At 38.5% G+C, this 26271-nt stretch overlaps 1 protein-coding gene across 6 annotated transcripts in view; it reads right to left on the bottom strand.

Annotated features, from left to right (window-relative positions):
• ptprk (protein tyrosine phosphatase receptor type K) overlaps positions 1-26271 on the bottom strand; it is a 673497-nt gene that overhangs the window by 480068 nt on the left and 167158 nt on the right. For all 6 annotated transcript variants that reach the window (XM_041187665.1, XM_041187666.1, XM_041187669.1 and 3 more), the window contains exon 3: positions 19318-19589. In XM_041187665.1, coding sequence (XP_041043599.1) covers positions 19318-19589 — 272 coding nt within the window. The remainder of the gene's footprint in view (positions 1-19317; positions 19590-26271) is intronic.

Below are 26271 nucleotides of genomic sequence, written 5' to 3'. Positions count from 1 at the left end.
CTGAGTCCCTCTTTATCAACATCCTGGGGGTTACCATTAACCAGAAACTGAACTGGACTAGCCATATAAATACTGTGGCTACAAGAGCAGGTCAGAGGCTAGGAATCCTGTGACAAGTAACTCACCTCCTGACTCCCCAAATTCTGTCCACCATCTGCAAAGCACCAGGAGTGTGGTGGAATACTCCCCATTTGCGTGGATGAATGCAACTCCTACAACACTCATGAAGTTTGACACCATCCACGACAAAGCAGCCCACTTGATTGGCACCACGTCCACAAACATTCACTCCCTCCACCATGCACAGTAGCAGCAGTGTGTACCATCTACAAGATGCACTGCAGGAATTCACCAAGGCTCCTTCGACAGCACCTTCCAAACTCATGACCACTTCCGTCTAGAAGGACAAGGGCAGCAGATAGGTGGGAACATCACCACCTGGAAGTTACTTTCCAAGTCACTCACCATCCTGATTTGGAAATATATCGTCATTCCTCAACTGCCACTGGGTCAAAATCCTGGAACTCCCTCCCCAACAGCACGGTTCAAAAAGGAAGCTTACCACCACCTTCTCAAAGGCAACTAGGGATGGGCAATAAATGCTGGCCCAGCCAGCAAAGCCCACATCCCATGAATGAATAAAAACATATCACGTCATGTTTCCAGTACAATCCACATGATGCCTTAGTGATCACCTTACAGTTCCAAACATCATCTGGCTTGTGGTGACCATCTTTTGATTCAAAGCTAATTTTTAAATGGGAAAATAAAAAATAAAGTTTGATTTACATAGGTGATGACTTTTCATGTCTTAGGGGCATGGCACAGAAAATAAGACAAGCACTGCAATACAAAGATATACTGAAGTGACAAGATCCACCAGATAGCACCCTCCAGTAAAGCATCATTCATTTAAGACCATATAAATGTAGGAATGTCATATTGGAAATGCTTTATAGATAGGATATTTGTCTTTTAAAAGGTGTCATCATGGGAAAAATTAAATGTATCTTTTTCAAATCTCTCAATACAAATCTCAAATTGTGCTAGAATTTCTAACATTCTAGATATTCTTAGGTGTAGCATCAATCACTTCTGCAGACTGCAAGTTCACTGAAATTTGAAGAGCACTTTTATTGCCCAATATCTAGTTCAACTAATCTGTCAGCCTCTGTTTGTAACTTGTACCACGCCAACAGCGCAATGTCACATGTGCTACCATGTACATTTTTAGAAGATGGACTAATAAACACCCTAATGAGATAAAGCATGATTATAAATCAACATGAATGAAAAGAAGGCGGCAAGAAGAAATAGCACTGAAAAAAGTCATAGCTTCAAAACATTAACTCTGTTTCTCTCTCCACAGATGCAGCCAGACCTGCTGAGTTTTTCCAGCACTTTGTCTTTTTTATTTATGACGGAGCCAAACACAGCCTTCTAGTGGAACATTTACTGCTGCATGTACCATGAAAAATAATGAAGTAGATAAACTCTATTCCTGATAATGGACAATAAGACTAGGAAACCCAAAATCTAGCTGGCACTAATATGACTCTTAGAACACATTTAAGTATTGACATCTCAGCTAGGAAATTCTCCACCTCCCTATAGCTAATTTCCTCTGCCCATCTCACTGTTTCAGACTAAATTACGGTGCAGACAGACTCTTCTAAAGAAAAAGAATAAAACAGAAGTTTCTCTCACTCTCTCAATTCTGTATTTTGAAGATTGATTTATCGAGCTGGAATCAAGCTGCTATTTTGAGTAAGCAGCCTCCCCTTGGTGTGGGAGCCATAGAGCTACATTGCATGTTTAGCTAAGCTTACTGATTCATTCACAAAAGAGTTATTCAGTGTACATGTTTTTTTGGAATGTGCTAATAATTTCATCTATTGTCAAAACTGATGAGGATAACACTTTTAATGGTTAACCCATTTTCCCCCAGGAGGGTCTATGAAAAGTTCTCATTTCAAATGCTGCAGATTTTGAAGGCATGAAGAAACTCTGGGGAGTTAACTCTTGTGTAGCCTAAACATATTTCATTAACCCAAAAATCCACGTGATGCCAAATACACAAACATTTCATTGGCCTACAACATATTGTTGTTATACTCTATGAAATCTTTGGTGTTAAGATGTGGTTTATGGGTGTATTAGATACATTTTGATGTTTCTGTGTACTAAGTGCAGTGAGAATAAATTTTAGATGAACATAAAATAAGCCATTTTTTGACTGTCTGGAAACTCCTATTGGTATTGAAACAGTGTAGTATCAACATAGTTCAGATAGTAACATTCCTGCTTCTGAATCAAAATTGCCCAGAACTTTCAGTCTCTGGATCATTGGGGACCGACATATGACACAAGATGTGCGTCAGGACAATGTGTAAATCCTGATGAGATTACCTCTTGTGGGAATTGCCCAGGAAGTTTGAACTTCCAACGGGCAATTTCCTTGCTCCACAAGACCCTCCGCGAATGTATCTGACTGAGCTGAAGTCAGAAATTTATGACAGGTCTGTGGGACTCAGCTGAATAGAAAAATCCTAGTCTAACTCCTGTGTAACTACAGAACTGGCCCACGACCTCTGCTCAACTCCTCAATCCGATCCGACCCGACCTGACTACCCAACCCTGCCAACTTAGCTCACTTACCTACCCATTCACTCATTCATCCACTCACCTATTCACTAACATTCGCACTGGGCATTTAAACTTGCCATACACGGGCTAGTTCCTTACAAAAGAGTCATTGTCCTGTCTTCCCCTCAATGCGACACTGAAATGGAACTCTCCAATGGATACTGCACTCCCCATTTCTGGAAAAGCATGGCTCAGAAGACCTGACAGAGCAATGTCTAAGAGTGGGTAAGTGTGAGTGGAGCAGCAATCCAACAATGCTTGCTGCTTCATGGAAGATCCAGGCTGTTTTACTCCTACTCAGGGACTTCAACAGATAATCTTAGCTGACTGACCATTGCTTTATTACAAATGTTGTCTTTCAGATGAGAAATTAAACAAAGGTTTCATCTGCTTGTTTAAATGGTCGATAAGATCACTATGGCAAGAGGAACAGATCCAAAACAAAAGGAGATCTCATCTGAAAAGGTCAGAAGCTTAATTTACTTTAATTTTTGCACTTAACTATTGGGTTATTCTGTTACTTTCACACACAGTTCTGGGAGTCAGTTTCTAGCTATACAATATAAAGAACCAGAGAGCAAACACCCAGGACCTGAGCCACAGATTTGCTTCACTGAAACTAGCAGACTTAACCAAATGACAACTTTGTGGACTCTCATGCTTGCAGATTGATGATGCATTCACTTCTCCACACTTTGGGTTACATCATGAACTGTGTTAATTTGTAGTACAGCACTGTCTGCCACACAGTCAACTCCTATAATGTAAACACCTTTAATTCTCCTGTACTCTCCATGTCATGAGATGTGCACATTCAGTTGATGGGACAGCAGTGGTTTAAACATCATATAATACAACTCTTAATATGGATTATACAAATATATGAATTAGGAGGATTAGGCCACTCAGTTCCTCAAGCCTGCTCTGCTATAAGTTCATGACTGATCTGATTATAACCTCAACTCCACATTCCCGCCTATCTGCAATAAGTAAGGAAGTGAAAGTTTATCAAGAATCTATCTAGCTCTGCCTTAAAAATATTCAACGACTCTGTTTCCACTACCTTTTGAGGAAGTGTATTCCACAGACTCATGAGCCTCAGAGAAAGAATTTCTCCTCATCTCAGACTTAAATGGGCGACTGCTTATTTTTAAATAGTGACTCCTAGTTCAAGGTTGTCCCACAAGAGGAAACATCCTTTGCACATCCACCCTGTCAAGACACCTCAGGATCTGGGTCATCCATATCAAATCTGTTGTGGTTATTTAAAAATTCTCCACATCTTTTTCTTCATCGGTACACAAGTCACAGGCTTTTCTTAGCCTCCGGAGTATTTGTGGTCAATTTAAACAAGAACACCAAGCTTTTGCACATTTAAGTCAAGAGGATTATTTATTCATTCACCCCAAAAAGTCTCGGTGCTGCATCGCACACGCACACACATAGGTTCGAGAACTTTTTTTTAAAAATTCATTCATGGGATGTGGGTGCCACCAGCTAGGCCAGCATTTATTGCCCATCCCTAACTGCCCCAGTTCAGAGGGCATTGAAGAGTCAACCGCATTGCTGTGGATCTGGAGTCACATGTAGGCCAGACCAGGTAAACTAAGCAGATTTCCTTCCCTGAAGGACATTAGTGAACCAGATGGGTTTTTACTACAATCTGCAATCATTTTGTGGTCATCATCAGACTTTTAATTCCAGATTTTTATTGAGTTTGCCATGGTGGGATTCAAACCAGGTCCTCAGACTAGTGCCATGGGTCTCTGGAATACCAGCCCAGTGACAATATCACTATGCCACCAGTTCCCCACTATTACTGCACACTTTTAGAAGTTCACAAAAAGAATAGCTCAAAATTCATGTGTTTGGTTTGTCACAGGGAAAACAATCTTTGCAGGCCTGTTCAAGGTGGCATTTTCACTCCAAAAAGGTCATTTAGGTGGGTTCAATAGCTGAAGTCATATCAGGGTTATTGCAGGATTCTCTTGAAGAGATGGATGCTCAGCAGGACACAAGTGAATCACTTGTACTTTTCTTAACAGGAGGCCAAGTGCCTGTTCTGGTGGGTTTTGAAAAAGGAACAGACTGAGGAGGCTTTTAAGGTGTAACAGTCTCCAGGTTTTTTCTAATGGATCTTACTGACTTTGGCTGTTGCTGTTCTCTGCACACAGTGTTCTTGTGTTGAATAACCTAAAAGACTTTTTTTAAAAAAGGGTAACCAACATGGCTGACCTTTTCCAAATAAGGTGTTGGGTTTAAGTTAATTAGCTAAACCTGGGTCTGTGTATTTGTCTCTAGCTCCCAAGGGATATGTCTGCAATCATTGTCGTGATTTCAGAACAATCCCATTCAAGTAAGGAAGGCAAGTAGGACGTTCTCACGATGTGTATTTTACACCTTTTTATTCTGGAATGTCCCTTCGCCTTTCGAGACAATGTGGCATTTTTTTTTAATCCACAGACAGAGTCAAGTGACTTCTCAGCAGCTATCAGTGTCCAATTTATAAGAAAGTTAGTTTCAGAAGATCCAATCGATTACAGTCTGTGTTTTTAAAGTTATGGATAGGACATGCCTTCATGGGGCATAAAAATTTTTTGAACTGTGGTCCCAGTGCCAATCCTTATGGAACACCACTTCCCATTTTTTACCTGGCTGACTAGCTCCCTTTAACCCCATCTCTGTTTTTTGTTTGCAAGCTTTGCTATATCCTTTTTGCAATACTACAACTATATATTCATTAACCATGACATCATGTTTTTAAACCAATTTACTCTTAATCTGTTTGCAGAAAAATAGTATCATGTATCAAAAGAACAGCAAGACCAATGTGATACAAGTGTTTAATTCAAAAGTCTTCATATAATCCAGTCTGAAAAATATAGTGCATCAATTTCAACAGTACCCAACAGACTAGGCTTGTGAGCACTACTCAGTTTGAGGCAAATTTATTTCATTTTACACTTCAGCACACAAGGGGGACCAACAAAATCAAATTAAAAATCAACAATGGTACTCAGATATATAACATGATCCTTTGAGTGCTTCATTTCATTTTCTGGTTACAATGTACCATCACGCTTTATTCTCAGTTGGTTTATGCAATACTTATATAGATTACCATGCAAACTGAAAGATACAGACAAACCACACATGCTTACTGGAGGATGTGGCAATGACATTTTTATTGCTTATTACTTGTTTTTGTCCCCTTCTGCAGGAACCAAACAAATTTTTGATGTTTCTAATTGTGATAGTGACAGAATTTCTATCTTTTTAAGTAACTACAAAGTAAAAACAAAGGGTTACAAGGTCAAGCAATGTCCTAGCAACCTACCAAAAGCACCGATGGAAGCAGAATTCACTACAGATTTAAAGGCAAATAGATTAATATTTTTGTTTCTCAAATATTCAAGTTACAGGCTAAGAGCAAAGAAATGGAACTAAGCTAACAGCTCTTTCAGGGAGCTAATTCAATGGAATGAATAGCTCTGTCATTGCCCAGGCTTGCACCTGAAGAATGGAATCTATCAGTTTCGCAAGGGGAAAACGAGTAAAGGAAATGGGGGAGGGGGGGTTGGTGGCGGTATATATATATGTGCTGCCCCTGTACAGATGCTCACTTTTTCTCACCAGTTTGTAAGCATCCTGCCTTCCATTCATGGTTTATGCTCCATTTTTTAAATTTAATATTTAAAGTACTGCTATTACTGTATAAGAATATTGATGGAAGAGTGTTAAGAGATATGTGGGTATGAGTGACGTTTCTTGCAGTCTTTGCTAGCTTTTAATTGGTCATAAGATTTTACAGCGCAGACAGAGCTATTCATCCCATTGAACAGCTCCTTGAAAGAGCTGTTAGCTTACCATTACTGACAATTGTAGCCCTATCGCTGCCAAGGCTGGGAAGAACCGAACCGCGATCCTCCTATCTGCCCAGTTCAGTATCATATCAAAGAAGTCGCTCGAGCTAATCAGGGAAACAGTAGACATTTCTCCATTGTTAAAACATAACTGATCACATTTCTAACAAAAAAAATACAAGGCAAACATTGCTACAGCCATGTTTTTGCATTGACCCATGTCATGGCATCAAAAGGTGGCTTATATCAAAGAACAGAATGCTTTTACAGCAGTAATTAAAACAACTTGAGAAATATTTTCTGCAAAAACCAAGAAAACCAACCAAACATCATGAAGGAAATTCCTTTTAAGTTAAACTAAACTATAATTACAATCGTAATTCAGTGCAGTTCTTGCCCAAGTTTCTTGGTGTCATCATCAAAAACTACCGAAATTCTAACATGCCCTATTCTTGGCCAGACAGTCAGTTGGTCAAGGATATAACTTGAGCCAATCTTTACACACTTTTCTAACCATTGCTTTTTTACACAATTACAGTACAACCAAAAACCATAGTTTCAGGCTGTGTCTATTTATAGGGACACAAGAGAATCACCAGTTAATACCCATAATCTGCCTACAATTAAACACAATTAATACACAATTAACATGCTCCAACAAAAACATACAATTTCAAATACTCAATTTTGGAGAACATGGTTTTGAAAACACGGTCATGTTCATCCCAGATAAAAAAATCTTTAGATTATATATTGATAACTAATTCATTCCTTCATTAAGGATTCTACAGTTCTCTCTTTCCCCGTTACTGCACCTAATTATTCCTTAAACTTGTCCAGAGATTTTGTTTCTATTACTCTAACTGGAAGCTCATTCCAAGCATTGATCACTATATATGAAATCAATCTTAAATTTACCATTCACTCTTTGGAATCTTTGTCTTTCTGCCCTCTCAATTTAATTTGAAAGAAACATTTGGTTTTTCCTTTCTATTCCTTTATTTATCTATCTAATGTACCTGCATATGATCATCTTTCATTCACCAGCTCCCAGGTTGAAAAGCTCAAGTTTCCCTGGTAACTCTTGGCTGTTGCATGAGCAACATTTGAATGTCTTTCCTCAGCAATTGGAACTGGATACACTACGCAGTTGATATCTAATTCAAATACTACACAATTTAATAATTTCCTTTGATTTGAGTCCTATTACTTTGACTATGTAGCTCAACATTGTTGGATTTATTGATTAAGACTCTGCATTGTTTAGACAGATCTACACTTTTGCTAGCTAGTTTCATCAATTCATATTCCACTGTATTTCCCCCCATTTTGAAGTTGTTTTACTCATTTTCTCCTTTTGTTGATTTTTGCACAGGCTGAAGTGGCCAGGCCTCCCACCAGCTTTAAAATGCAGTGAAGTTCTAAAGTTAACTATCATAAGCAATAGTGGTTAGTATATCTATACTTATGGTTTTTTCATCTGTTGTTCACCTCTTCATCTCTTAAGTATCAAGAATATAAATGACCTGCCTTTCTTCATATTCTAGTGGGCAGGAACTGTGATTTTCCTTTTATTTTCTACATTCGTTCAAAATTATGCATACACACATTATTGTACAATACACAATCAAATAAATTTTCCTCAACTGCACCTGGCAGATTAGACCATGAACTGAGTCTGCATCTGGGTAACAGAATGCAAGGTTTTACAGCAAGGAGCACCATATTTGAAATGAAGTATCCACATTTGAAGTAAAGGAATATTGCTGGGCAGCCCCCATTGAGCAAAATGTACAAACCTGAATACACTCCCACTTCAACTTTATATTTCAACTTCAGGCTTTCAAAAAACTAAAGCATGTTTCTGGATCTACATTTCTTTCTAGACCATACTTATAACTTAATTTGGCAGCTGTTGGAAACCACTTTTACAGCACTTCTGTTTCTTTCATCAGCAGGACTGTCAAAGACAATCTGCCACAGTTGGCATTCATCAAATCTCAGTGCTGTTCTAGTAGCTTTCTTTTTAATTTATCAATAGAATATCAGCTATATTATATTTCCTGTTCCTCTTAATAAAACTATTGACAAATATTGATGGGGTGGGAAGGGGGGTCGGTGGCAGTGAAGGGTTGCAGTAAGTCACTTCTACCTCAAACCAGTAATGGTGAAAGGGTTATGTAATGCTGTTGTCACAGAAAAAGCACTGGATAAATTAAGTTTGCTACATCGTCAACTGATTACATTGTGAGCTGCTTTTCGTACACCACAGGATCTACCATTTTAAACATGTAAATTGAAATTAATAGCTTGTCTTTTTTTTTAAAGCTGTAAAAAATATAGGGTAAAGTGCTGGTCCAGTAAACTACATTTCTATCACCAGCATGTAAAACACTGACTTAGTGGAAAAGTCCTTCACAAAGTTATCACTTGAGTTGTTTCTGATCAGAACAATATTTCTGGTGCTAGCAGCCTTACAAGTTTGTATTTGGCTCTATATTGAAATGTTATCTGCAGTCTGGCTATTTAAGTGTTTTTTTATTGTAGGCTTTTTTTCTGAATCCACTTTCTATCTTACTATTCTGATACAAACACCAAAAGTATGCCAATAGGCTGCATGAACAACGTTTAGTTACAGCTACTGCTGGTTAACATTACTGTAAAGATCAGACACTGCAGATCATCCCATATAGCTTAGTAATTGAAGGCAATGACTGACTAACCTGTTAGTGTTATACTCCAAAGTCTAAGGTTTGGGTTAAGTAACCTGAGTTTAGCCAACACAGCATTTGGGGCTCTGTCATCCGTCTCATAACTTGAGCTTTGGGAATGAGGTATGAGTGTGCAAATAGGTAGGACTTCTGCTCCCACTTGCTAAAACAAATGCACACATGTTGATTTATCTTGCCAAGGTGAAATCAAAGGTTATTCGTAAGCAAAAGTACCTAATTTAGAACAAACTTCATGATAAGCTCTGGACCACTTAATGAATTTAACTGGTGAGAAGTTGAGCCATACAATGTTCCAGGTTTCAGTGGCAATTTATTGAGTTGGCCAACTTCAATTGGGATACTAGGGCTACTTTTCCCCCCAGGTTAGGTTTATTAGGATCATCAACTCCAGTTGAAATATTCCTGGACGTTTGATCATGTGGCACTTGCTACATAATCAGTTTGAGGTAAATCAATGATATTTGCAAAGGTTGGGTGCCCTTTATGGTTAACTATACTTACTCACATGTGAACCTCTAAAACATGTTTTTACTAAGCTTGACTGGGTATCAGGAAATTGGGAAAGTTCCTGTGTATACTGTTGGGAAGCTGCTAGTTACAGAACGATGTCTTCCAAAGAAGTCTTCATCATCTTCATTAGGTTAACTAAGTTTTTATTAAAAAGAACTATTTACACATGTACAGTAAAGGGTACTGGGTTGGAGATATCTCTATGATTAGATCTTGGCCAGTCTCTGCTCAACACCACACTGACCCCTGTGAGTGGTACTGTACTCAGTCCCACATTAACCATGTGCCAGACCCTTAATACTATACCTCCCTGAAGTCTTTATCCTATATGTATGGATTAAACTACTTCATGTCTTACATTATCAGTCTCATGCTATTGTTGTGACCACATTATTGCTATTACTGTATTAGCACTATTACAACATTCTCACTATCCCATATTCCCCTCTTCAAGTCCTTGAATTTACAGGTTCAGGCTGCCTTTGGGGACTGCAGCAGTTCAAGGCAGCAGCTCATGACCACCTTCTCAAGAGCAATAAATACTGGCCTAGCCAGCAATGCCCAATTCCCATGAATGAATAGAAAAAAAAGATTTGTGGCCTTATAACTCTTCCATATCTTGTTTGCCATTCTGACAGAGGAGTGGGAAGCTCTGTTAGCTCTGGTTCTTCCTGTTGGCTTGGAGGTTGGACTGACATTTAGGTATGCTTTCATTCTTTTCTTCCATTCCTTGTGTTAAGCTGCATTTGGTCAGTTCTGCTGCTGCATTGATCTGTGGTTGTTGCTGCTCTAATTCATTCTTCCAAGGTGGACCAACTTGTATGTCTCCCTGGTGCTTCTTTCTCCTCTTCGTTCATCATGTGGGCAGTCTCAATGTATGTGGACGTTGATGTTTCAACAATGGAACGTTCATTTGCATCTATTTCACAATTTTAGCCAAATTTTTGATTACCTCCTTCTTTTCCAGGTGTTTTTCAAGCTTACAAGTGTCCGCATTCAGCTACTCTGGATAGTAGTGTGGTCTTTGTCTTAGTTATCTGTGGAACTCAAAGGTTTGACAATTTCACCTGGGCATTCAGTTCCGTTCAGAATGTTTCTTGCCTAGTCACTGACTGCTGTTTAGACTCTTTCAGTTAGATCTTGAATGTGTTTCTTAGAGTTCTCCTTACCTGCTTTTAAAGTTGGATTTTCCCTTCCATACGACGCAACTCGCCCATCATGTTGTTCAGGTTGGATTGGAGTTCAACAAGTTCATCGGTATTGGTCATTAATTCTGCATGTGGCAACTGTTTTGATTCTTCAGCAATTTCTTCCACTGTCCAAGGCATTTCACACAATGTTTACTAGAGGCAACTGATGCTTGAAGTTCATCAATTAAAACTTGAAGATGCTTCAAGTGTTTCAAGTCCTCTTTCAAGTGTTCTACTTCCTTTGAGTGACACTCCACCATCCGGTCTCGTTTTTCCTTAAACTCGTCATTCATATGCGAAGGCTGATTCTCTACACTGAACTGTTTTCTCTTGGCAGAGTAATTCCTCGGTGCTATCCTTCAAGCTCACGTTCTGTAATTGCACTTCTGTCAATTAGTTTTGAAACACCTCACATTCTTTAGTGAGAATTCTACCTTCAATCACCATTCTATGTTCTTGATTTTCATCTCTTTGTACCTCCTTTTGGAAATGTAATGCTATTCCAAGGTTTCTTCCAAATGTGCAACAGTTTCCTTCAAAGCTGCAATCTCTTCCTTGGACCGCTCGGCTTCAACCCACAATATTGAACATTCTAAAGTCTCCTCTGTAAACTGATTAAACAGTTCTTTCAGGGCAGCATTAATTTTGATTCACCTTGTAATGTTCCAGGGGAACAAACTGTGACCTGAGCAATCCTTGTAACATGTAATGGTCCTTAACAGGTTTTCCTTGTTTTTTTTTAGCTCAATTACTTAGTCATGTGTTTTCTTGTAATTTACCAGAGTCTCAGAGTTTGTTCTGCTGTTCTGCCACTCTGTTGCTCAAGGTAGTCTTTATTCTGTCTTGTTGCTGAAGGGTAATGTAATGTACTGTTTTTAATCTGATCTCAAAGTGCAATTAGTTGTTCTTTCAGCTGTTTATTTTCCTTTTCAGCTCTTGACTTCTCACTGTATTTCAGTGTTTGTTTTGTGACCACTGATAGTTCCAAAGCATCTTTCTCTGAAGTAGCATTTAACATCTTTAACTCCTCGTGTTTTTCCAGGGGTACATATTGATTCTTTAAAGAGTCTTTCAAGGTTGTATCTTCTTTTGGGTACCTTTTCTGTCTGCTGTTATGTCTGGCTGTACAGCTGCTTGAGTTTTCCCGACTCCCACTTCAATTTGCCAACCTTGAAAGTCGCTATTTCCTCCTGGTACCTTTGTGACGTCTCTGAAATTTGCTTGTCCAGATCTGAAACAGTTTGATTCTTTGAAGGCTTTAGTTTAGCATGCATTTTCAAAGATTTATAGTCAACTTGAATCTTGTGCTTCAAATCTTCCAGTTCAGCTTTGGCACTAACATTCTCTGCTTTTTCTTGCTGTGCTAGCCACAGGGCTGTTTCCTTGTCATTCACCAGCAGCTGCTGGTACAGTTCTGGAAACAGGTTGGGTCTTCAAAAGTGTATTCCTTTGGGACTTCTGCAAAGTTCCTCACCTCTCTGGCTCCCTCATACTGTTTGTTCAGGTACTGTCTTTTACTTTTTTGTCACTTTGCGGGGGGTTTTCTGCACCTAGTTTTTAAGCTCTGCACTCTCCTCAATTTGAAGATTAAAATTTACATCAGAGGCTGTTAATAGGTCCTCGAGGCTGGTTGAGGATTCATAAATGCTTTGCATTAGGATAACATGATTTGCAAGATCACCAAATCAATATATGAAGGCAGTAATCTGGGCTTCTTCGGATTTTTTTTTAACTGAGGCCTAACGTACTCCAGTAATGTGAAAAGTTGCTTCTCAAGGATGCCAAATTTCCCGTTGGGTTTGGCCCTTGCATAAGTCAAAACTGATCTGGTTGGTCAGATTTTTGATCCATGGTCATTTAATATTTTTATATAGTTACAGTTGTAAATGTCATTGCCCTTTTAAGAAAGGCTGTGCAGTGTTTTTTTTTTCCAAATTTTTAACTCACGCAAGCTTCAAAGCAACACGTTTGGGCCATCCAGGGTTTTTTTTTTAAATCAGAGAATTATTCTGTAAGGCAATTTTTTTCTTTGCTCTGGCTTTAGTTTTTTAAACTTTCTCTAGAGATTTTCTTGTATATTAAGATGGCATCACCATTGACTCCAAGGCATAGGGATTTCAAACACTTGCCGGTTTTGGCCAGGTCCACAAAATGGCAATGGCTCACTTCTTGAAGACTTATATAATGGCTGCTTGGAACATCAGTGTGCCAACTTCTTTTGTTCCGTGATTTGCTATATCAAGTAATGAGGCGTTCAAATTTAAAGTTATGCTTGCCATTTTCTGAGCTGGATAGTTGTGGCATTCCTGAGAGATTTAATTATTTTTATCTTATGAATTTGGAGGCTATTTGTTGAGGCTTCCAATGGGGAATTGGGTTTTAGCAATGGGCTTTCCTTCAATGGTGCCTCTGACACTGAATTAGGGAAAGGGTCCTCAAGACCACCTGCAGCCTGGAACTTTAAAAGATTTAGTTCACCTTTGCAGGCTCTGTGGCATCTGTGCTCTGAAGCTGGACTTCCAAGGGACGTTCAATGGAGTCTTCTCCGGCAGTAAAAATCTCAGCCTTCAACTTCCAGGCCGTTTCTCTAGAGTGTTTCCTGGTGACTGTTTCTTTGCACCCTCAAATTTTTTTTGAGAGTTTCTTTCAGGTCAGAATCCTTTTGAAGTTTTTCTTAGTCTTCCAGCATTTCAGTTTGTTTCAACATTGAGGGTTTTTGATCCCCTAGCTGCCACCATGTTAGGAGGGTGTGGGGTATAGAATATATCTGAAAGAAGTCTTTGTAGTCTTCATTAGGTAACTGTAAGTCTTTATTAACAAGAAACAATTACGCATGTACAATAAAGGATATAGGCTAGGAGCTGACTCCATGCTTAGATCTTAACCAGTCTCTGCTCAACACCACACAGACCCCACCTTCTTACATCACTGTGTGGGCGGTACTGTACTCGGCCCCACATTAACCCTGTATGTGCCAGACCCTTATACTACACACATTCTCCTAAGAATAGTTCCTTACCATACCAGAGACTGGACTCCCTGATATCCCATCACCCCAGGAGTGGCAGTATTTGATTCCACACCACTGTTGTAAAGTCACCTCTAAATGCCTATTCCTGTGACCACCTGAATCCACACAAGGCCCAAGAGAGGCCATTTTATTAGCAATAAACTGGTAAATTGGCAAATACATTTTTAAAAATACTTTTCGCTCAGTACTATATAAACAGAAATGAGAGAGAAGTACAGATCAGGCCTGAAGAGCCACAGGTCGGCCAGGAAAAGTGCATAGGAGGAGACCAAGGACAAGATATGGAAAGTGAAGGCTTTTATAGTGAGGTAATCAAGATAGAAAAGGCACTGAAGTGGATACCAGAAGCTAGAATAAGAAAGTGAGAGCAATGGAGAAGCAAGACAACTGGCAGGGTACTGATAATGGACCTGGCTAGAAGCATGAAGTAAACAGAGAGCTTGAAAGGTGGACTGCAGGCCAGTTTCCCAGGAATAAATCTTGGAGTTATTCCAAAAACTGCTTAATGGAATAAAACTGAACTCAATCTGTACCAATACAAATCATTGGACAGAGCCACAAAACAGAATTTGGAGGTGCAGCAGTGCCATCCACTGTTTGGAGGGCTTTAAGACAACTGATATTGAAACTTATATAAGCCTATTAACTAATTCAAAATATCTAAATGTAGCTCTTCGATACCAAATTTGTGGCACAGAAACTATGACAAACAGGGAATATACAGGAGATGCAAGAGTTTGACTAATGATGTATGCAATATCCCACTGTAAGAACAGCAAGTCAAGATCCAGAATTTAGGACAAGCAGGCTGTAAGAAAGTGGAACAACTGGGCCCAAGTGGGGGAGAAGAGAGGAGGAAGAGGAGGAGGAAGGAGAAGTGGGAATGGGGAGGTAGACAGTGAGAGGAGGCAAGAGGAAGGGGATTAGGGGACAATGACAAAACCTGGGTCCTTTTTTCTTAGCATAAGGATAAGTGTGGTGGGACCAAGTCACAGAGCTGGTAAAAATGTAGACAAGAGCAATCTGGAAGAGCACTGGGGATCAGAAAATATCAGGGAGTGGAGGAAAGGAGACAATAGTGAATGTGGAAAGGTGAAGAGTGTGTGCATGGGTATTAAATATATTTCTGTTGAGGGGCTGTTGGTGGTCTTTCCATTCAGTGGAGTGTAGTTGATACTACTTTACAGAGAAGGAAAGTTTGTGTAATGATATCTCATTGGGGCAGAATTTCAGTTCAGTAGGGTGGGTGGCTACAGTCTAATTGTGATAGGTTTGTTTCTGCTCCACAGTTCGATTCTCTTGGCTGTACTTTTGCTCAGTAGGTGGCTGCACAACCTTTACAATGTTTTAGTTAACCTTGCCTCATGTTTGCTCCATAAAACGCAAGTTTGTTTCAATTTAAGCTGAGGGAAGCAAATGATTTCTGACTATATCATTACTTATAACCCAGTGATTTTGCACCTCCCCAAAAGGGCCAGAGTGGAATTTCTAAGCGTTGTTCAAAGAGCTGTTACATTAGATTACGTAATAAATTAGACATGTAACAATCCATTTACAGCACAACAAAACCATAAGATCATTCACCCTATTTGATATAAAATTAAACATTGAATTTCAAGCATCAAATTGCACTAATATTGAATACTTCCCGCTGCTACCACCAACTCAAAGTATAATCATTTTGTGATGTTAAATTTACCACAAGGAACACAATTATTCCTCTCCTTCCTACCTACACACCTCCTCCAATTTACCTTAAGGCAACACAAACCTCCAATTAATATAGCCATTGTTTCTTTTTCCCCAATGCTGCATGTAAATTAAGCATGAATGTTTCAATCAACAGCTCACAAGGTAATAAGTGGAGAACCCTGTTCTGTGCAACATTTTAGTTGAAAGTCTGCCTTCAGCTGAAACTAGCAATTAGACCAAAATCACATCTTAGCTCTGAATATAGAATTGTACAATTATTTGCAGTACACTCATCATTGATCTTCCAGAAACAGAATCCATTTTTATACTGTGAACATCTGATCATCTGGCTGGGCAGCACATATCCTGCTATCCAATCATTTAGAACCAAAAAAGCTGACCAAATTATTCAATATTTCCAAATTAGAAGAAACATATTTTTTGATTTGCTCTAATCAGTCATAAATTACATCCTCTATCACTGTGATTGTGTTGCATTATTGTGGTCTCCTCTGCCCATTCTTTGATAATTGACCATCCTCCTTCATCACCCCCCTCCACTGTCCAGCTCAGTAAGACTACCCTGCTTGGTTCCACTCTTATCTTTCCAACAGTGGCTTCTCTTCTCATGCTCACACCATTACCTCCACTCTTCCCCAAAAATCTATCCTTGCACACGCCCCTACTCTTCTTCGACCTACATATTTGCAACTTGACAACATTATCTTAACGCATGCTGTCATATTCCGCAGCTCTACCTCTCCATCACCTCTCTCAATCCTTTTCACTGTCTCTAAGCTGTCAGGTTATTTGTCTGACTTCCAGGCCTAGATGAGCCACAGCTCCCACCAGTTAAACACTGGGATAGCATTCAGAAAATGATTAAGCAGCACAACTCGGTTCTTATATTTGTACCTCCAGGGAATTGAATTCATGGAAGTCATATTTAACTAACAGCAGCAGAATTTTTAAGTCTTCCCTTCATAACATCTACTCCACTCTTTAATCTTCTCAAAGATTATAGTTGATTCCACATTGGTGGGAATTGCTGAGGTTGTTGTTGAGGAAGGGGGGGCATGGTAGCAGCAAGACCGTGGACAGAAGGAGGAAGAAAATAAAGAAGCATATCAAGCTCTCCAAGTACAAATGACAAAAGTGAAGCCAGTATTTTAACCTATCACATCCTCAGCAGGCACAGAGCAGTTTTAGGCCTGATGCATGTTTTATACCCAATCGATTTTATGTTGCATTGACTTCAGAGAGTGAAAAGTGGGCATCAGACCCAATCTCACCATGTTCCCATTCGATGTGTTATGTTACATTTTCCTCTAATGTAATTTACATTTTCCTTACTCATTGAATTTCCCTATCATGGATGCACGGACAAGGTAGATTATTAATTTAGAATTCTTTACCAGCAATCTGAAGACTGAAAATACATGCTATGAGCAATGAGCTGGAATTTCAATGTGGCGCACTGGAAAAAAAATCACTACAGTAGCTATCTTGGCAATCCTGTCAAGGGGTGGGGGGAAAGCACTAAAGAGAAAGTAGACAGAACTCAAAAGATGTCTTCAAACATGGAATATTTATTAAAAGTACAAGAGAATTGTTGAGAACGTAAAACCTACCAATCTGGCAGATATCAATGATAAAGCCAGAATATGACTATCAAATTAATTTGTATTATAGCTGCCAATGAAGCATGTGCACCATTCTCAGTTTCTTAGGAGGATCCAATGGAGCAGCCAATGTCTTTATCTTAGCCATGCATGAGATTTGGATAACTCCACAAATAAAGGCCCTTTTAAGTAAATAAAGATCCTCACAGAAAATAAATTAAATGTTTTCTTCCATTACTTTGCCCTTCCTATCTCCAAATAAAAAAATCAAATCAGTCACAGTGAATTGTGGGAAAGAGAAGTGGTGTAGCTGGCTGTCTTATCTACAATATCTAATCTAATAAAGAATGGCTGATTCAGCAAGACTGACTTTTTGTTTTCTTCAGGTTTCTTGCTGACACCCAAGAGAGTCTCTTAATGTTCAGTGAACTCATTACTTATCCAACCATCTTGTAGACGTAAAACTGGAAACAATTTATTTTCATTCTGGAAGCTGATTATGGAGGACTGGTAGACTTCTGACTGCAACACAGGTTTCTAAAAGTCATTTTTTAAGACAGTTTAAAGGGTTTAATGTCTGCACTCAGATTACAAAGAAAGCTTTAATAGAAAAATTAATATTGTGTGCATATGTCTCCTCACCAACCATGGGATGGGAATTCTTTTAATTCTCAAGGTCGATAGAAATAAGTCATGATTAAAATAAGGCATGATCACCCTTGAGCACCACCTTGGCAGTTGCTGAAAATCCCTTTCCATTTATGATTTGTGATAAAGAAAATCCTTCCTAACCACAACTTTACTTCTGCCTTTTAGAATTTCATTTTGAAACAGGTTGCAGGGCATACCTCTTCTCAAGCAGTGGTTTCAATATTCATAAATTTAGTGGTTGAGATGAGCTGTTGCCAACAGCTACCTTTGAGAAATTCATTGGTATCAGGTGGGTGAATCAGATTTACCAATCAAGGCCCTAAAGTTTATATTGCCCAACTATCCAAAGTACAAAATTGAACTTTGACTCAGAATACACCATTCATTTTCAGTTCTTTTATGAGCTATTCATTGCGAGTTTCATGAAGCCATTCCAGAACTTAAGATTGAATTTGCCCATCTACTACAACTCAGTAAATCTTGAGTGTATTCATTCTTCACATGTACATTGTGAAAATCCTTTCTTCAAATTGCAAAAAAACAATGAATAATTATTCATTAGTACCATCTATTACGACGGAGGTCCTATGGCCTTGTCTTGAATTGCATGTTGTTACATTCTAAAATTAAAACAGTCACCCCAAAATTCAAGTTTGCACAAATCTCCATCTCCTAGCTCAAAGTCATTAATGTGATGTGATTAGTGGAACCCTCAAGTCACATTCAATTCAATCATGCAATTTCAGGATTTTCACTTCTACTATTTTAGCCAGGAGATTCTTCCATGTATTAATCATTGTATGTGAAGATGACTCCCTGATACAAGCACTAACTAAATTTGTGTCTCAATAGTTTTAACTTCTGGTATCTTGTTCTGCTTAACTTGATGTAATTTTCCAGATTAACCTTTTTCATACAGTTGACTATTTTTATATGATTGTAAAATCACCACACAGATCTGTCCATCCAGGCTGAAAAGCTCAATGTTCTCAATGTCCAATTTTTCCTTATAAAGGAGTCCTCCAAAACTGGAGATCAGCAACACAATTGCTCTATCTGCAAATTCTAAAACATGTGTGTCTTCCTTCTGTCTACATGGCCAGACTGGACACAGTATTTAAGGAACGATTTAACAAATGTGCTGCACAGTTTGATCAGTGCCCTCTGATGTGTTTTCCATTGTCTTGGCAATAAAACATTGTATTAGCTTTTTTGATTGGTATTCTGCATTGGTTGGACATTCTGAGCAACAAGTCCACAAAAACTGCTATATTATTAGCTACTTCAACATTACTCATGGGGTACATGTGTTGCCTACTTTTCCTTCCAATGCTAATACCTCAAGGCTCTTGGCTATACAGTAATGGGGACCATCATTACCTGATATTCATTTGGCCAGAAGGTGCTAACTGCCAGCTCAGCCCGATGCCATTCTTCTCCCTGAGATCCCGTCACATTCCAAATCGGATTTACAAAGGCTCCCTTGTTCACTCGGACAAAAATGTTCAGTGTTCCAGGGTTCAAGTAATCTTTACTGTACAACCAGTAACTGAAATCTATGCAGTGAGTGTCGTTTTCTTTCATTAGTGGAAGCAAGAGCCGTGCTTTGTCTCCTGACCTATGCTGAGATGAATCAACCATCAAGAAGGATCCTGTTGGAAAAACGAAAAAAAAAGCAGACTCTATTACACATGTAATGGAACATCAAGAAATTCATAAAATATTGCATATGCAAGACTGACCATATGCATGAGGTGGTATGATTTTGTTTATTCTTCTCTTAATATGCCACAACTTATGTAATAGTTTAACTAATCTGTTGTTCTACAATATTTCAGCTAATGTTTAAGAATAAGTAAGCATCCATTCTCCCAAGACTGCAACAAGATTTAGAATATAGAACCAGGTTTATTTTCTTCAGTGTATATACTCCAAGCATAAAACAGCTGTGGAGATTTCAAACTTATTCATCTCCCAAAATATAGTGTGCATCCAAAGTGACAAAAGGATAAATATTTGTGCTTGTACAGTAATTAACTGATACCCAGAGGCAATTAGCAAACAGCGTCCAGAAGTTCAAACAGCAGTAAAACCTGTTTGCAAACTGAAATGATCAGAATCTCAAAATAGAAGAATGCCTGGGAATAATTCCAATTATTGACATTTTAAAGATTGGCTGGGTAGAGCTGGTTAACCTTCCTCAGTCAGCAGAGGTTCCATGCAGTTAATGCCAAATAAAAAATTAAAGAAATAATGTCAATCTGTACCTATGACTAGAAAATACTTAGTTTCAAAAAATAAACCACACTATAGCATTTCAGTCACCCAAGGGTCTATTTTAATTCATAGTGGGAGCTGAGGAAGTGGGGTCCGAGGTGGGAGGGCAAACTGCGCAGCTTGTCGCATTGTCTAGCTACTTTAACTCCCAGGCCTTGTCTGCATAGAGGCCTCATGTGTCTCCAACTCGAACATACAGGAAATTTGAGCTGACCAGTGGAAGTTCAGAGACCACCAGTGGGAAAACAGACCGAACAATCTTCGACACTCAGGTAAGTTCTTGGGGGTTGGTTGGTTTGGGGGGGGGGGGGGGGGGGGGGGGGTGGATACGAGGGGGGTCAAAAATCTAAAGGTCATCAAAGCCCCAAGCAGGGGAGGGTCAAGATTTCTTTATGGGGTTTTGAATTGCTTGAATCTCCCATCCCACAAAGAAATAAAATTATATATAAATTAACACATTTGTTTGGCTTTCATACTACAAAGTTGGTTTGGAGATGTTACCACCAGGATGGGGGAGTGCGCAGTTTATCTAGCCCCACTACTCAATAGGTTGTACCATTAGCGTATATATTTAATTCATTCACCAAAATGACCAATTATTTACTTTGGTTACTATTAGTCCCAGAATATAAAAGCGACTTTAACCAGGCTTCTGTCAATAAACTCAGAATTATTGATTTATTATAAATCAAAACTTTTTTTAAAAAAACATGTTGGAAGAACTGGTTAACACACAATTTATAATGTGGAAGTGTAGTTTTATCCGCATGCATGCACACACACACACAAAAATTGAGTCTCTGCAGAGATGGGCGGTTTAAAGGGAAACTTTATGAAAAGGATAAAGTTTGCAGGGTTTTGGTGCTGTCAATTTGGTGCTCCCTCATGCGAGGACGGGACACTAGTCCCTGTAGATATCTGGAGGTTCTCACCAATGGAGCTTAAGCATGGAGGAAAAGTAGAGCTGGATTAATCTTTCATGGTTCAGTCCCTGGGTTTCCAAATACAGGCAAGATCCCCTGAGATGAGGATTCCGAGCTGAATACTGATAATCATATTGCATTCCCAGCAAGACAAGGAGCACGTAAGCTGGTCAGCTTTTCCCCTTTTCAGTTCATTCCCAACTGAGTTCAAAATAACAAGCTCAGCAAATCACCAGGCCTTTGCCTTTAACAGAGTTATTTTCCCCCATCAATTAAAGTGATTGCAACTCAAATAGACAAATGGCTCTCCTCAATTGCCATGCTGGTCATTTAGCTGACATCATGTGATATCTTGGAAAAGGCATGCTTGCTCCAGTCCAAGATGAACTTTTGGCCTTTTAAAAAAAATATCAAAGTCAGCCCCCAAGTGTCCAAATAATGCAATGTCCTTCTAAGTTTCAAATTAAAATACAGTTGTTGTAGGTATGGTTCTAACAGTGGGGAGACCACAACAGCTTCCTCACACAAATCTCAGGCTTAAATTAAATTCAGAATCCAATGATTTCATCTGCATATTTAAAGAAGGACCTCGCTGATTTTCAGAGGGTGGCATTCTCTTCTGATTAAAAGAAATTAAATTTGTCACATGGGGATGGCAGCAAATTCTGTTGGGTAAGTTGGCAAGGTGCTTTAATTACCTGCCTACCAAATTTCTGCGAGGCAGGTACAGGGTTAAATCCAGCCTGCTAGCCCAAGAATCAAGCACTCTTGAATTAGCTGTAGCTCAGTTAATTGCAGAAGAAAGATCTCACTGGTACACTGGTCCAAATAATTGCACCTCAGAAGGGCTTACTGAACCAGCATTGCATTTTCCATTTCTGGTTCACTAACAATTATGTGGCTTTTCTCATAGAAAGTGTACATATTTATCAGCAAATTAGATGCAATTTTGCAAGATGAGCATATATTCAATTGGAACTGAGTATGTTGCAGCCAGGCCATGAGAATCTTTCAACCCAACCTGGGCTGGAGTCAAACACAGATAAAAAGCCTAACACACTAATACTATTGTCATACAACCTCATAATATGAAGTAGATTGGCTGATCATAGAATTTCACAATTAGAGGTGACAGTATAGTTATTTTGTCAGGAAAGAGAAAGAATGCCACCTGCCGACTGGTTAAATCCAGACCTGCAAGCAAGCTACCTGAACCTACCAATGGAAAACACCACCCATTTTGAGGGCCTCGTTGCCATTCTGGGGTATCAAAGAGACGCTGCACTGCTCTGCTCCATGTCAGCACAATATCGGGGAGCCCAGAGACTGACCCAGCTGGTAACAAGATGGGATTTCAAGCCCAGAGCAATAATTGCTCAATATTGTTCTTCTGGATCCCACAGGAGCACTCTTGAATCCATAGGAATAATTTTAACATCTGTTCGAATCGCTTCTGCTCTACCACCAAGTTATACTGAGCAGAGAGCCACACTTTGCTCAGTAGGTCACTCAAACTGCAACATGTCCCTTGTACCCAAGGATGTTCTCAAGGACAAGGGGGTGTGTGTGAGTGTGTGCGCGTGCTGGGGGGTGGGGGGGAAGATGGTGGAGGGGGTTGGTTGCTATTAACAGCTTGGCAGACAAACTTTTTTTTAAATAACACCTCTAACATTTTGCCATTATACAATGTCACAAAAGAACAGAAGAAAGAAGCTTGTGAACATGAAATGCATGAAATATACAGTACTATTTTTTATAATGAATAATTCCATTATTGAAATACAGTATCTTGCTACACTATATATTTTCAATTCAACTGCAATGTTTACCAATGGAAACAAGATCAGAATAACATCAAGCAATTCAAACACAACTATTGATAAAATGTACAGCAGAACTGGAACATGGATTTCATAATCAGATTCTGTATAATAAATGAGTCAGCATGATTTTTTAAATAAACTTCAAGTATTGGCCCAGTTGGGTTTAACATTCTCACAAGTATTGAACAAATTAGCATTTACTTTCTACATCTGCACAATCTGTTAGCCTTAAAGCCATAAGATCAGGCAAACCCTAGATAGCATTTGCAGCAATGTCCTCATGCCAATACATCTGTTCAACATTTTCAACCTCTAGCCATGCAAATAGCAATAGCCACAAGTGTGCCCTTCTATTTGGGAGATGCAAATATACCATTTCCACTACCAAATTTGTTTAATATTGATTTTGTGTTCTTTGCCAAGTTAAAACTAAATATATTTATTCCCTTAATTAGTAATCCATAATGAAGCCATAAAATAGGCTTAATAAACCAAAATGGAAGCAAACCTGTCCGTGGTAGACTAGTGAACTAATTCACTAAGTAATTGCACTTATAGGACTGGTAACTAATAGTACTGGTTAGCAAGCTAATTAATCACTGCCGTCTGTTCAGAAAATATTCATAAGGTGGAAATGTGCAGTTTGCTTGAATCGATATTTGTGCATGACTGAATACTACACTAATCATTTAAATACAAAAAGGCTCAAGAATTAAACATTGTAGTGCACAAAGCAAAAACAAAATTAACAATCCCCAATTGGTGGAAATGGCACGGATCAGCATCTGAACTTCAAAGTTACAACTAAATTATGAACCTTGCTTTTAATTAAAGGCATGTCCAGCATTATCTGCTTTTATTTAAAGTTTCCAGTTTCAAAAGCAAGTCCAGTTTCCGTTCCAGAAATAGACTTCCACCTGGACATGTTTCACCTTTTTCATTCTCTCATTAAACAAAAATTAGGACACACAAAAGCAGAATATCAAAAATGGACAAAGGGATGAATTATTAATGTACATTTGATCAATTTTCTATTTTTTCCTCAAGATTTATACAACTCATACGCTTGTACAATTTATAACCTTAGTTTCAGAGACTTTCATGTGGATTCTTCTTTCAGAACTCACGCATTTTTGCCGCATATCACCTGATGAGTAAATGTCTAGCCCTCCACTGCCCCCCAACCATCTCCAATGTGCTTCTGACCATCCATTTTCATTAAATGGCACATGTTTGGCAGAGCGTAACTGAGCAGGAGATTTTCCACAGTAAGGCTGCATGAAAATCAATTATTTTGGACAAAACATTGCTTTCCCTAGGCACATGCAGCTTAAAAACTAAAAACTTCAGAGAACATTGTAAACTCGGCAGACAATCCCCAGGCCTATCTTATCAGGAACAACTATTAGAAATTGCGCTAGTGTAACATGTTACACTCAGGACAGAAAGATATGCATGTTAAGTAGAAAATTATACACCAGATTTTATTTTCATTATAATTAAAGCCCTCAAGTTATCCAGAATTTCTAACTGTTTTCAACAGGAATAGATGTTAGCCAATGAGTTATAAGTTTGAAAATATGAGCAGTATAGATAGAATACTGACAACTGTTCTGCCAACCATCAGCTGCTCTTTTCAAGCTATATGTCTTCAATAATAAATTCACATTCAATTAACAATTATCCATTTGTATGGTAGTCTTTATACAGAGAATTCCTGATCTCAACTACGTCGTTGGCTAGGTGCACTGAGCAGAGACAAAACAAATTACTTGAAAATGCTAATATCAAAATAACTTAATTCCTGCTTCAAAGATGTGAAATATTGGCCACCTTTTGGTGCAGACCTATACATAAATGCTATATTAATAATACATGCATTTATGCAAATTGATTTCAGGTTATTTTGTGAATCTCAGTCTCAGGATAAGGGGTCAATCATTTAGAACTGAGATGAGAGGAAACTTCTCCACTCAAAGCGTTGTGAATCTTTTGACATGTCTAGCCCAGCATTGAGCATATTTAAGGCTGAGATAAACAGATTTTTGGTCTTTCAAGGGATATGGGGAGTGGGCAGTGAAGTGAAGTGAAGTTGAGGCCAAAGATTAACGATGATCATACTTAATGGTAGAGCAAGTTTGAGGGACAGCATGGTCCACTCCAGCTCTTATTTCTTATGGTCTAAACTAATATCTGCAGAGGCCACCTTTAGCGATATCAAAAATGATTTCTTCTGCTTGGTTGTGCAGAGAGGACTAAAATGAGCAGTGATCAAGAAAAAATAAATTATGCAGCAGAATTAAGATCTGCTTTTCCAATTTAAAATCAGCAGAAATAGATTAGTTAATACTTTGGATTATGGATATTATTTTGGTTGAAGATAATTTAGGGTTAATCTAAGTAAAATGGTAAAAATAATCTAAACTCTTCTTTAATGTCCAACTCTACAATCTTATCTTCTTACATATATTTGAAGTCTATAAGTTGCATTAGAAGTATAAAATTCTGCTTTATTACTCCCAAACAATTTGTTTTTTTTAAAAACACAAACATGCTAACAAAATGTAATAATCTAGGACAGTTGAGCATGCTTTCACATACAATTAAATCAGCAGTGCTTGTCATTTACAGATTTACACTTCCCTACAGATTCAACAATAAAATTGTGAATATCCAATTTGGTACAGAAATTCCTGAGAATATTGTACACGATCTAATTTATTATGCCTTTGCAGATACATTTAATCACTTTTATGATGGAAGAAAAACACCAATTCCACTCCGTAATGAAAAGTAAAAATTCAATCTCTCCAGTTTATATGAGAGTCTGGTAATATTGGTAGAACGAGTCGCATTGCACAAACTTATCACACACAACAAAATTTGAGCTGTTGAGTGTTAAACACTACGCCAACCATGATTTAGTCACCAAGGAAGATGACTTATATTTTAAACCCAGATATATTAAAAAAGAGTCCAATACAAATCATAGGAGTTGATTAAAATTAGATGAGCAGCTAGTACAACTAAAAGAAGCAACCTGAAGAAGAAAATGTATAAGACTGATGACTGCCAAAAAACATAATGCATCATCCAGTGTCTAGAATAACTACAAAGGCTAAGATTAATGATGGTACTATGTGTAAGGGTGTCATTTGACCATATTTATAGCTAGAATGGCGAATTTTAACTGGATAGCAAAGAAAAAAATCACCCCCTGAGTTAGAGTTGCTAAAGGCAGCTTACAGCTTTGAGGGACAGAGAGTGGAAGTTCCTAGGGAGAATCCTGCACCTTTGTTAACTTTGTTAGT

The sequence above is a fragment of the Carcharodon carcharias genome, chromosome 5, assembly GCF_017639515.1.
Source record: "Carcharodon carcharias isolate sCarCar2 chromosome 5, sCarCar2.pri, whole genome shotgun sequence".
Taxonomy (NCBI): domain Eukaryota; kingdom Metazoa; phylum Chordata; class Chondrichthyes; order Lamniformes; family Lamnidae; genus Carcharodon; species Carcharodon carcharias.
Note: the sequence above shows the minus strand (reverse complement) of the source record. Positions and strands in the feature narration are given on the sequence as shown.